The 13,305-nt window shown below is 40.0% G+C and overlaps 1 protein-coding gene across 6 annotated transcripts; it reads left to right on the top strand.

Moving 5' to 3' along the window:
* Positions 1 to 4,479: 4,479 nt before the first annotated feature.
* Haus3 (HAUS augmin like complex subunit 3) lies at positions 4,480 to 12,871 on the top strand. 6 transcript variants are annotated; one of them, XM_013353284.2, is made up of 5 exons: positions 4,480 to 4,565; positions 5,611 to 6,659; positions 7,582 to 8,021; positions 10,319 to 10,547; positions 12,551 to 12,871. In XM_013353284.2, the coding sequence occupies exons 2-5, from the start codon at positions 5,751 to 5,753 to the stop codon at positions 12,767 to 12,769; spliced, it is 1,797 nt and encodes a 598-aa protein (XP_013208738.1). In that variant the 5' UTR covers positions 4,480 to 4,565; positions 5,611 to 5,750; the 3' UTR covers positions 12,770 to 12,871. The 6 variants fall into 6 exon arrangements, with proteins under 6 accessions (XP_013208738.1, XP_026644489.1, XP_013208739.1 ...); XM_026788688.1 differs by having other exon boundaries at positions 4,480 to 4,644; XM_013353285.2 differs by having other exon boundaries at positions 4,481 to 4,687.
* Positions 12,872 to 13,305: the final 434 nt, after the last annotated feature.

Here is a 13,305-nt window from a genome sequence, read left to right as displayed (position 1 = left end):
TCTTCTGGTTTCTAGTTCTTTCTGTCTCCTTGCTTTTCTTCTTTCCCTCCAGCTTCAGCTAGAGGGCCTGACTCACTGGAGCTTGGCTTATCCTGGCCTTTGGGAACCGGCTTTCACATCTGCTGTTTCCTGGCCAGATCCATAAGTCCACCAGCCTCTCCGTGAAGACCTGGGTAGAAGGACCACACACCCTACTCTGCCAGGTGTTCTTGTTGCTGGTCTTGTAGTTTTACCCTTTTGTGGACTAGGACACTGTGGGTCCAAAGACAGCTCAATCCTTATGGGTGCTATGCTGATGAGGTGCCCTCTGCAGGGAAGTTGTTGGGTCTCCCTCCGGCTACAGCACCTTCAAGGACCAATCCCTGGGCCCATCCCACTATCCTCACAGTGACTCGGGCATAGCTTCTGCCCTCAGTCCCTACTGTGCTGAGGTGGAAGTGTGGCCAGCTGTGCTCGGTGCTAGCATGCAGACTTAGGCTTCTGAACTGCCCTCACAGAAGCAGCTGGGAGGTTGTTAGAACACACAGTTTGGGGAAACAGGACAATGTCCCTGACATTCCACCTCCTATAGGGAGGCTTCAGCCCATTCGCAGGAATCCTGGCCCTTGTCTTTGGGGACTCAGCTGTCCTCCCTCCTTCAAGGATTTGCCACCTTGAACACCATAGAGGGAATGGATCAGGACTTCCAGAGAGCAAGATGTCACCACACCAAACCCTCTGTAGAACACATTGGGGATGGCCTAGTGGTACCTGCTAGAAAGTTTTAGGGTGGAACCATGAATCTTGGGGAGGTATCAGTCCTCCCAGCAGGCAACAATGGGCTCTGGATTCTTGAATATGTGCACCCTGCCTTCTCTTGGGAAGGAGTGGGACTGGGCAGCCTTTGAGGCAGTTGAAAGTTACTCAGAAAAGGTGTTTTCTCATGTGAACACAGTTGGCACCCCAGAATTGGTACAATTTGGATGTTTATGTCAATATGGACATTTAAATCCCAAATACTGTGATTTTGAGCCTACCCCACCACCACTTTCTATTGGGGACAGTGGGCGCCAGGGTCTGTGCTAAATACTTAGCATGATTAGCACCTGCTATAGTCATGCTGGGTCAGTCTCACAGGAAATGAAGGCTCCTTCCATAGCTTTCTGGCATACCCAGTCCCAGCAGACACCTCACCAGGACCATCTCTATACATCTTCATGCTCGCCCCCATGTGAGACCCCTGCATGAATCTGAACACTTGCCCACTTTCCTTCTTGGCAGTCAGAGTGACTCCAAGATGGCCCTGCTGTTCTTCCCTCCCTTCATCCCTAGAATAAAATGCCTGCTAGCTCCCGCCCTTTCCCTCAGCCCAGCCTACCTTCAACTTAGCCCTTTGTCCTTACCATCTCATTTTGGATCTCATGGTTAGTTCAAGCCCAGTCTCCTCTGCAAGTGAGCCCCGAGTCCTTTGTCCCTATCTGTCACATTGTTGCTGAGATTCTGGCCACATAAATTAGGTGGTGGGCTCATAGACTACTCGCTAGCAGGACATTGCATAGCTTCTTTTTCCAGCCTTGAGCTAGACAGCTGGAGCACAGGAGCTCTGGATTTTTCCAGAGTTATACCACTGGCCTGGGAGGGGAGCTGCAGTGGCTGTCATCCCAGTCTTCCTCAACAGATATGAGCCTCTCAGCCTACCTACGGTCCCAGACTGCTCTGGCCCCTAAACTCCACCAGGCCTCTTGTTATCAGCTTCCAGCTTCAAAGGTGCCTGCCCCTACCCACCACCATGGTGACCCCTTCCTGGTGGTGCTGACTCAAATGCTCCTCAGTTTGGTACTGAGTTTTCACCTTTCTCACATGACTGTAAACACAATGAGAAGAAATCTCCCCTTCCCAACTGCACGGTCTACGGAAAGTCAGCTTTCTTCTGGAAGAACAAGACCAATAGGAAGAAGCTGCCAGGCCACATCTCATTGGCTGACAGCCCCCAGGGTTCTGCCAGCTCCTGGGGTTCCCTTGCCTTTACCCATTCCTGAGTTGTCCAGTGCCAGCTTTCTCAGACCTTTTGTATTTGAAAAAAAAAAAATGTAGAATCAAGCTAATACATGTCTGAGGCGTCACTCCCTTGCTTCCAAACAGCCTCATCTCCATGTTGTTTGGAGAATAGGTCTCTTCACTTCCATTAAACTGCATCCGAAATCAACCTTTAACATCACAGTTGTATATGAAGTTTTAAAACTGCCTGAAAATGTACTATCTAAAGCATACACTACTTTTTAAATATTGATGACAGGAGAGTAAAACTTCAGCCAAGAAGTAGAAAAGACAAGCAGCAAAGACTGTCCCTCCCGGCGCTGCAGTTAGGTTTGTTTCACCCGTGACATTCTCACAGGCTTGCTCAGGCGAGATCAGCTCCTGGCTTCCCTTACCTTTTGACCCCATTAAAACCACAACTGATTTTGAGTAGAAAACAAGCTTGTCTTGGAAATAAGTTTAACATATTTGCCTTCTTAAATTTCCAATCCACTTCCCGGAACACTTCCCAGAGCTGTATAATTAACCCCGTTTTGTCTGTCGTTTGTACTCAGGTCCCGGTCCTGTCCTAATCGCTATATTCTTATGACTTCTTATGGCCTCATAAACACCTTTCAAACAAATAGCTGTGATAAGTAACTCAAAATGGAGAGTTGGGGGCCTGGAACTGCCCAGGAGTCACTAAGAAAAGTGGGTTTCCTGGAAGGTCTCCAGGGTTCCGGGTTGTGCCTCCTGCTCTGGGGGGACCTCATCCCGAGCGAAGTGGCCTTTTGTCTTTCTGCCATCTTTAATTTTGTCTCCTCTGAGTTCTTCCTCACAATCTATAAATATCTCCAAGTTCCTCCCATTTTAAAACAAAACAAAACCAAAAAACCCTCTCAGCCCTGCATTCCCACCCCCTCATCTTGTGTCATTTGGCTCTTTTTCTCTCTGTCTTTGCCTCCTCAGCAAAATTTTCCAAAAGCACTGCCTGCACTTCCTTTGGCCAAAACCCACTCAACACCAGCTCCCTGCTGAGCCCCTACCTCCAGCTTGACACCAGGGGTCCTTCTGGGCCTGTTCCCTGATTTCCTAACTCCAGATTAGGCACCATCGTGAGAACTTTCCCCCAGTAGTGTTTGATTTTATTTACTCCGAGATTTTATTGGCTTTCAAAAGGAAGATTAAAAAGTGAAACAAGAATTAATAGTAAATGACTTTAACTCTAATTAATTATCTGCTAGGTTGTTAGTTTTTCTCTCTTAAAAACATTAAGAGCTGGGCAGCGTAATTCACACCTATAACCCCAGCACTTGAGGATTCTAAAGTAAGAGGATCTTGAATTGAAGCCCAGTCTGGGCCATGCAGAAATCCTTGTCTTGAAAACCAAACAAGCAGGGAGCTGGAGAGTTAGCTCAGCGGTTAAGAGCACTGTGTGTTCTTGCAGAGGTTCTGAGATCAATCCCTAGCAATGACAGGATGCCCTCTTCTGATATAAAGGCATGCATGCATGCAAGCAGAGCACTCATAACATTATTCAAATAAATAAATAACTCTTAACAGATAAGTTTGGGGGGCAATGCAGAAAGAATTCTACCCAGTAACAGCTAGCCTAGAACTTTGATAAACCACCTCATTCGTGACCGGAGGAGGGGAGTACTGTTTTCTAATGATCAAAGCTTACACCTTGCAAATTTATGTCATCTTACAAGAGATTGATAAATTGCAAATGCAGTTTGTTTGGTAAAAAACGAACAAATGCCGTCCCATACAAACACGTTGGTACCAATGCCAAAGGGCAGTTTTCTGGGACCATAAGCCATCAGGCTTGCTTCACTTAGCCGTATTTCAGCTTCCTGCCTTCCATCGAACGACTGTGGCTATCCTAGCAGCCTCAGAATGTCTGTACTTTCAAGTTGAATGCATTCCTTCCACAGCACTCCAAACTTACGTGCTTTCCAGCTTGACATTTTGAAGATGGGATCGTGGAGGAAGTCAGCTAGGCTTTGGGAGTTAAGAACTTTTGCTAAACAACTACTGTAAAAGAATCTATAGCCAGTAATCCTGCACAGCAAGAGATCTGTTGCTAGCACCCCGTTAGGTCACCGTGCCGCGGGGAGGGGTCTTTCGGTCTCAGGCTTCTGATCCCTAGAGGTGTCGAAGATTAAGAGCTATCCTTAGCCTAGGAGGCCTAACTGAACCAGAGAAGCCTGGTTCGCTGTGCAGCACTCAGCCCAAAGAACCCCAAACATCAACTCCAGGGCGGGGTGGGGAGAGGGCGGAGTCTTCAGCGAGGAAACCGCTTCGCTTGAGCCTAACGGGAAAGGACGGCGGGCTGGGGGCGGAGTTAATGGGCAGCGTCTGGCAGAAGAGCCAATCAGCTGGATCTTGGCTCCATGCAGGTAGGGGGTGGGGCAGGTCAGCTGTTCCTCCTCAGCCTCTCCGAGATACCACGCCTGCGCAGATGTTACCGCTGTTGCTATCTGCGCATGCTCGTCCTGGCACTCCCGTGAGGCACTGCGACGCGCGCGGTTGGAGGTCGCTGACAGAGCCCGCGGGAGTAGCCGGAGGTGAGGGTTTCCGGTTCGGTGTTGGCGGGGCCGCCGCTACCCTCCTGCAGCCTGCTTGAGGAGCGGGTAGCCGATAGAGGTGCGCGGGAGGCTGAGGCTTCGTGGCCAGTCATCCGGCTGGGGTTGGTAAATTGTTTTTTTTTTTTTTTCCGAGTGCTGCGGATAAAACCCAAGGCCTCAATCATACTAGGCAAGAGTTAAACCCAAACTATGTCCCTATCCTTTATGCATCTTTTTGTTTGCCTGTTTTGCTTTTCGAGTCAGGGGTCTTAGTGTAACCGCCCTACCTGTCCTGGAACTCACTCTGTAAACCAGCCTGGCCTCGAACTCACAGAGATCCGCCTGCCTCTGCCTCCCGAGTGCTGGGATTAAAGGCGTGCGCCACCACTGCCCGGCCCTTTATGTATATTTTAAAAACAGCAATTCTGTGGTTTTGTGGGTGTGTTTTATTAGGGATCCTAAGTGCCAGAACTGGTTACTCCAGAAACAAACAAAAACTAACCCAGAGATTTTGCTATCAGAGTGTCAAATGTATCGGGATTTTTACAGTTTACCATTGCCACTGAACTTCGTTTGGCTGAAGTCTTGGATCATTGTGCGCAGGGTGAAAATAATACTTTTTGCTTAATGATTGGCTACTTTGAAACTTGTCAGTTTGCCCTGGTTTTCTCTGCATTAGGCTGGTTATGTCTGGTGATTGAGTCTTTTGAACCCGATGAATGCTGATTGATGTAAATATTCAGTTGATCTTTTAAAAAGTGGCATATTTCTATTTCTTAACTAGAAATGACGGGGAAACAACTATTATTTTACAAAATATAGTGCATTTTAAATAATTTCGTCATTGGAAAACTAAGATTTTTATTGTTATATTTTCGCTAATTGGGTTTTCATTACTGTTGTGTGTTTTGCTCTGTTTTCATCAGATAACGAACTTGCATCTGCCTTTCATTTAAATAGTTTCCTGGTGGCATCTGATAAAATGATGTGTATTTAAAGTGCATTTGACTTATTTGTACTCTAACACTTGTTTTTTTCCCTCTAGGAGAGCACATTATAGATTGTATTTCCCCCTTCTTCCATGGACTTAGTGTAAACATGTTTTTTTCTGTTTGAACTTAGTTCTTAAAGACAGTTACCATAGATTCCTATCAAATATAAGAAACAGGGTAGGGTAGTTAAACCATGAGTTGTGGAAAGGAGTTTGTGGAAACATTGAAAAAAATTGGTTATCCTAAAGCTGATACTCTTAACGGAGAAGATTTTGACTGGCTGTTTGAGGCTGCTGAAGATCAGTCATTTTTGAAATGGTTTTGTGGAAATGTTAATGAACAAAATGTATTGTCTGAAAAAGAATTGGAAGCTTTCAGCATTCTTCAAAGATCAGGCAAGCCCATCCTAGAAGGAACGGCATTGGATGAAGTTCTTAGAACCTGTAAAACTTTTGATTTGAAGACACCTACGCTGGATGACAAAGAGATACAGAAATTAGAAGATGAGGTTCAAATGCTGCACAAATTATATAACTTAAAAATTCAGCAACGGAATAAATACCAGTTAATGGCTTCTGAAACTAGTTACAAATCTCTGGCATTAAATGCTAAACAAGAGGAAGCTACTAAGAAGCTAAAACAAAGTCAAGGATTCCTAGATGCTGTGAACACTAAACTCAGTAATGAACTTCAGGTTCTTACTGATGAAGTTAATAATTTGATGATATTCTTCAGAAATTCTAATTTAGGTCAAGGGACAAATCCAATGGTATTTTTATCTCAATTTTCCTTGGAAAAGTATATAAGCCAAGAGGAGCAAAGCACAGCAGCCTTAACCTTATATACCAAAAAACAATTCTTTCAGGGTATACATGAAGTAGTTGAAACTTCAAATGAAGAAAATTTTCAACTCTTAGATATACAAACATCATCTATTTGTGATAATGAAGAAATCCTTGGGGAGAGACAACTGGAGATGGCTAGGCTGCAGGTAGCATACATCTGTGCCCAACAACAGATCTTATACCTGAAAGCAAGTAATTTGAGCATGAAGTCAAGTATAAAATGGGCAGAAGAGAATCTTCATAGCCTAACCAGTGAGGTAAATATAAGAAATAAGATTGAATTTGTATTGTAATTGTTAGAAACATAAGGTTTAATATTGCTACTACTTTAGAAAGGGGAAATTTAATTTAATTTTATGTTTTCTCAGTACTTATTTACAGTGTGTATTTCATACAAAAACATTATTAATCATATTACCAGAACTTAGTAATATATTGCCAGAACTTAGTAATTTTATCTTCAGTCATACTACCTGGTTAATTCTGAACAAAAATGCCTTAATTTGCACTATGAACTTGAAATTTGTGTCATTTCAAATATAGATTAAACTGGGGTTTCCATTTATGATATATGTCAAAGAGACTACTTGCTTGATTGTGGGTGTTCTGCCTCATTTCTCTGACGAGAAGTCAAAAGTCCAGGATTCAGTGGAATGAATTCCTCTTGTTGAGAATGTGAAGATATATTACAGTTATTCATCTGTACTCTTTGGAAGCTTGCTTTCTTAATAATCATCAGATAATTGAATAAAAATGTAGGTTTTTCTGAATCGGAATGAATACCTGCATTAAATTAGTTGCTGCAAGAGACGAAAATTTGAAATAATAAAAGAAGTGTGTGCTGTAATCAGCTGATACACTAATACCTATTGAGATAGTTTTAAGAAAAACTAAAATCTTCATTTGCTATCAATGACTAATATGCCGATAAAGTTATGATTAAGATAATAGATCTCCTAGTTAGCTATTACTGCATGCATATTTAATGTAAAAGCACTGAAGTTTTTCTCTTGACTTAGTCCAATATCTTCCCTTTTAAAATTAGTTTTGGATTATACTAATTAGTTACTTTTTATTCAGTGAGCATATTATCTGACCACTTAAAACAAAAAAGTGAAAATAATTTTAAAATAAAAATTTAAACCTACAGTTTAAAATGTTACTGCTTTCTTTTTGTAGGCTGTTGGTAAAGAAAATTTGGATGCTAAAATTTCTAGCTTGAACCGTGAGATTCTAAAACTTGAAGAACAAATCACTCATATGAAAGACAAAATTTTGCCTGCTGTAGTAAAAGAGAACGCCCAGTTATTGAACATGCCGGTTGTAAAGGGAGATTTTGATCTGCAGATTGCTAAACAAGATTGTTATACGGCAAGACAAGAGTTAGTTTTAAATCAGTTGATAAAGCAGAAGGCATCATTTGAGCTTGTACAGCTATCATACGAAATTGAGTTGAGAAGACATTGGGATACATATCGGCAACTTGAAAATTTGGTTCAACACCTTAGTCAAAGAAAGGTGGTGCTCTGTCAGCAATTAGCAACGTTAACGGATCCGTCAGCATCTGAGCAGTTAAACTCCAGGACTCCCATCAACACTAAAGATTATTCTACTCATAGGTATGCATATGTCATTGCTTTCTTAATAATTTTTATTTGTGTAAGATACTAGAGAATTTGAACAGAAATTTTTAAAGGTTTAAAAAATTACTTGTACTTAGATTGGCCTTTCTGCTTTTCTTTTATCTTAAACAATTTTTGGTTCCCTTTCTGTTCATGTTAGGTCTAAATGTAGCCACTTTAGAGCTGAAGTCAATGAATTGTAGGAATAAACTAATAAAACATTTACTCCCACTTAGACACCATTATTTACTTTATTTTAGATTTGGGACAGGACATTTGAATACAGCTTTATATCATAGGTATTGCACAATACTGACTGTGTTTGGGGAAGGTGGTAATAGAGCGGAAGACTTTATTCCCTGTCTGGTGAGGTAGGGCACTCAAAGTGAAAGCTAGCCTTTCCTGGTTATCTAAATAATTGATGATACCAAGATACTGAAATTAAAAGACTAAAGAATACAGACTTCAAAAGTCTGTATTCTATAAGGTGTAGTGACTCATATCTGTAATCCTAGTACCTAACAGGCTGGTGTAGAAAGATAGTACGTTTGAAGCCATCGTGGACTGTAGAAAATGAATGTTCAGCAAACACCTGTGTTTTAAATCGTGTGTAGTGATGGGATTATACCTTAATTTTAACTTTTTGGAAGCTGGGACAAGAGAATCTTGAATTTGAGGTCAGCTTGGGCTACATAGCAAGAATTCTAGGGCAGCCTGAGTTGCACAATGAGACTTTGTATTTTAAAGAAAGAAAGGATTGGCAGGGAGACAGGGCTAGGGAGATAGTTCAGTCACTGAAGTACTTGTGTACAAACTTAACCTGAATTTGATCCCAGAAATTACATAAAAAAGCCAGGTGCAGTGGCACACTCCTGTCATCTCTACACTGGAGAGGTAGAGGAGAAAGAATCCCTAGTGCTTGCTGGCCAGCCAGTTTCACTAAATAAGTGAACTCAGGTTTGTGAGAGACTTTGGTAAAAAATGAGACAGAGTATTTGAGGAAGAGTCCCAACATCAACCTCTGGCCTCCCTGTGCACATGTACACACACGTGGACACACACACACACAAACACATAATTTGTATCCTATTCTTCATTTTTCTGCAGGATTAGAATAATATACATTAAATCATTTTGTTTATTAGTAAAATGAATGACTTAGGGTTGCCTCATTGTTTTAATTTTAGGGTTTGCCATCAACATCATAGTCCTGTAAACGTGCTAGTGTGTAATTGTGTGGTTATATTCTCCAGATTGTAATTGGCAACTTTGGATTTCAACCACCTTTATAGTCTGTTAAGATTTGGGTGTGTGAAGAGAGGAAGCTATATGTTGGTATATGTATAAGTAAAAGATATAATGTCTTTTTATAAGGCAGGTGTGACATGTTGCTTTAGATTTTTCTTTTGTCTTACTTATAGGCTGATGGATTTTTCTGCCATTAAGTGAAATGGTCTTATTAATTATCAGGGTTGTTTTTTTTTTTTTGTTTTGTTTTTGGTTTTGTTTGTTTTGTTTTTCAAGATAGGGCTTTTCTGTGTAGCTTTTTGGAACCTGTCCCGGAACTTGCTCTGTAGGCCAGTCTGGCCTTGAACTCACAAAGATCCACACACCTCTGCCTCCCAAGTGCTGGTATTAAAGGCATGTACCACCACTGCCCAGCAATTATCAGGATTTTTACCAATCAAAATACTGAACAAATTAAAGTAGGAAGTTTGTTGTTAATGGCTATTTATATAGCTCTTAATTGTTTACCTTTTACAATATTTACATTTTTAGTTTTTCTCTTTTAATCCCACCACAATCTTGTCCATTAGGCATTTATTGGTCATTTTTGCTGCTGCGATGTCATAGATGTATTCTATAAAAGAAATGTTTTCTTGGGATGTATCACTGAAGCTTGCTTTGAAGTAAACTAATAAAAGTGAAGTTTGTGTCTAGAATAGGAAAGATGGAGAAACTGGAAATTTAGATATTTCTTTTAAAGAATTATTTATCTTTTTGAGATAGTATCTTGCTGACCTTGAATTTGCTCTGTAACCTTGAGCCTATGATGCACCTACCTTAGCTTCCTGAGTGCTGGGATGACAGGGTTGTATCATATGCTCAAATTCAGGTATTTCTCTTCTGAAATAGTATTATATTTGTGATGTTTCAGTTACTCAATATTAGGAACACACAACTTACTAATTTTCAGTTGTTACTTAGCTATCACTATCCATGACCCAATATGGTAGGTTACAATTTTGGAAACTGCTAACATGAACATTTTTCTCTTTAATTTTATATTTTAGGCTTTATCAACTTTTAGAAGGAGACAATAAGAAAAAAGAATTATTTATAACCCATGAACACTTGGAAGAAGTGGCTGAGAAATTGAAACAAGATCTTTCTCAAATACAAGATCAATTGGCAATATCTACTCAAGAACAGTTTTTCTTTCTGTCCAAACTGAATAATGATGTGGACATGCTTTGTGATGCTTTGTATCACGGGGGGAACCAGCTTTTGCTCTGTGATCAGGTGAGTGTTTACCTAAGAAGTATAAAATGCTGTTAAAAATATGCTTATTGTAAAGGGCCGGAGAGCTAGCTCTTGTAAGAGGACCCATGTTTCATTCCTAGCACCCACATGGTGGCTCACAACCATCTGTAACTCTGGTAATGGGAGTTCTGACGTCCTTGGCTTTTGTGGGTATCAGGCACACATGTGGTATACATATACACATGCAAGCAAAAATACTTATTCAAATAAAAAAAATCATTAAAAAATGTTCTGCCAGGCAGTGGTGGCACATGCCTTTAATCCCAGCACTCGGTAGGCAGAGACAGGCAGATCTCTGTGAGTTTGAGGTCAGCCTGGTTCACAGAGCAAGTGCCAGGACAGGCTCCAAGGCTACACAGAAAAACCCTGTCTTGAAAAACCAAAATAAGTAAGTAAGTAAATAAATGAATGAATAAAATAATTAAATAAATGAATAAATAAAATAATGTTCCTTATAAAAGAAAATAAATGCTTTTATTTAGAGTACAGAGTCTTGTTGTATAGCCTATGCCGGTCTCCAACTCACAATCTCCCAGGTTCTAGGATTATAGGCATATGCCACCATACAAAACCTTATGGTTTTTTTGTAACTACTTATACGTATTCAGATAATTTTGAATGTTGTGTACATAATTTGAAAGTAAAGTTTTCAGCCACTATAAAAATGATAAGATTTGTATTAGGGAAGAAAACTTGTTATTTCAGCAAAGAGAGGATTGCTCGTCTGTTTTAAAATCTGTGTGTACTTATTGGTACATGCTTCTTCTAATGGAATTCCCCAACTTTTTTGTTTTAAACATGTTTCCCAGTGACTGGTCTTTTAGATGTTGGTAGACATTTTTTCAGCATATTCTTTTTTAAAATCACATTTATTTGTGTGTTATGTGAGAGTGTCATGATGCACAGGTGGAAATCGGGACCATTTATAGAAGTTGGTTCTCTTCTTTCTACCATATCTTTCCAAGGATTGAACTATGGTTGTCAGGCTTGGCTGTAGATGTCATTGTCTACTGAAGTGCCTCTCTAGTCCATCACTGTGTTACTCTTGAGTATATTTTAAAGGGGAAAAAATAAGCCAGTTAAAATGAGTAGAATATTTATAAACCCTCTTGGTTAATTCCTAATTGCTCTGAATTGTTCTGTGATTCATAATTGACACATTTTTCTACATCAAGAATATTAGGAAAAACTGTTTGGTTCCAAACAGAATCTCACCACATAGCCCTTGTTGGACTAGAACTTGCTACATAGACATGTAACAGTCTTTACTTTGCCTCCAAGTGGTGGGATTACAGGTCTGAGTGCTTGGCCATCAGAAACCACCACATAATGGTCTCCATGATAAGATGCATCTTTGTTTCAGAATGTTATGATCTGAAAAAAACTGTGTATCCCAGTCTGGCCTCAAATTTAGAGCAATCCAGCCTTCCTTTCCTACTATTGGTATTGTAAACATGAGCACCATCTATGCCCAGCCTGTTAAGGGTTGTTTTTTTTTTCTTTTTAAATTTTTTATTACATTTATTTATTTTTGTGTGTGAAGGCTCACACACCTGTCGATCAGAGGACAATTGGGAGTCTACTGTTTACTTCAAACATGGATTTGGGGGATCAAACTTGGGTCATCAGGCTTGATAACAAGTGCCTTTGTCCACAGAGCCATCTGTTCAGCCCTCCTTTTGTTTTTATCTAGTTCTTTGTATAAAGATAGGATCTCAATATGTAGGCCTGGCTGGTTTGGAATTAACTGTGCAGATCAGGCTATCCTAGAACTAAAAGATCGTCCTGCCTCTGTCTCCCAGGTGTTTATATTAAGAGTCTGTGTCATCACTCCAGCCTAACAGGGCTTTTTTATTGTGATTATGAGAAGTTTTTCATTTAATAGAATTTCCTTTTAAATTTTAGAATTTCCTTTTAAATTTCTAGTTGGTGTTAGTGATAAAGTTCTTGAAATAAAGCTTTTTTTTTCCTCCCCTTTTCAGGAGTTAATGGAACATGTTCATCGAGTTGAATCTAAGTTGAATAAACTAAATCATCTCCTTACGGATATTCTTGCTGATGTGAAGACAAAAAGAAAAATTTTGGCAACTAATAAATTGCATCAAGTGGAAAGAGAATTATATGTATATTTTTTCAAAGATGCAGACTATCTAAAAGATGTTGTGGAAAATTTAGAAAACCAGTCAAAGATTAAGACCTGATCTTAAAGACTGAAGATTTCTAAAACTGAATCTTTACTATGCCTGCTGTGTTTTAATTTTTAACTATTAGGATGCTATTTCTAATAAACACTACTAATTTTTCTTTTGACATTTACTTAGTATGTGGGGATGGATGGGTATATGTGCAGTAGTGTGCAGTAATTAGTGTGTACCATGTCGCATGTGTGGAGGTGAGAGCGTCTTGTAGGAGTTGTGTTACTCTTCTACCACAAGAGCGCTGGGAATGGAAATCAGGTCGTCAGTCTTGGTGGCAGAGATTAACCCACCACATCAGCCTCAGTGCTACTAGGGTTATAAATTTAAGATCAACAGAACATTTTATTTGAATAGATTCAATGTCAAGTTGAACTTCCCTAATATGAAAATTTTAAATACTCCAAAATTTGAACCTGTATTTTTAAGCAACTGGAATGTTTCTCAAATGAAAAATTCTACATCTGATCTTACATGGCTTGTCAGTCATAAAATACATACACTAAGTTATAAAGCTACCTTCAGTCTTATTTGTATAAAAT

This window comes from Microtus ochrogaster, unplaced genomic scaffold (genome assembly GCF_000317375.1).
Source record: "Microtus ochrogaster isolate Prairie Vole_2 unplaced genomic scaffold, MicOch1.0 UNK5, whole genome shotgun sequence".
Taxonomy (NCBI): Eukaryota; Metazoa; Chordata; class Mammalia; order Rodentia; family Cricetidae; genus Microtus; species Microtus ochrogaster.
Note: the sequence above shows the minus strand (reverse complement) of the source record. Positions and strands in the feature narration are given on the sequence as shown.

Bases quoted from the DNA above. Each gene is read 5' to 3' on its own strand.
- Haus3 (XM_013353284.2), top strand. From the start codon at position 5,751: ATGAGTTGTGGAAAGGAGTTTGTGGAAACATTGAAAAAAATTGGTTAT. The intron at 8,022-10,318 runs GTATGCATATGT...TTTATATTTTAG, and splicing joins AAAGATTATTCTACTCATAG to GCTTTATCAACTTTTAGAAG. The intron at 10,548-12,550 runs GTGAGTGTTTAC...TCCCCTTTTCAG, and splicing joins AGCTTTTGCTCTGTGATCAG to GAGTTAATGGAACATGTTCA.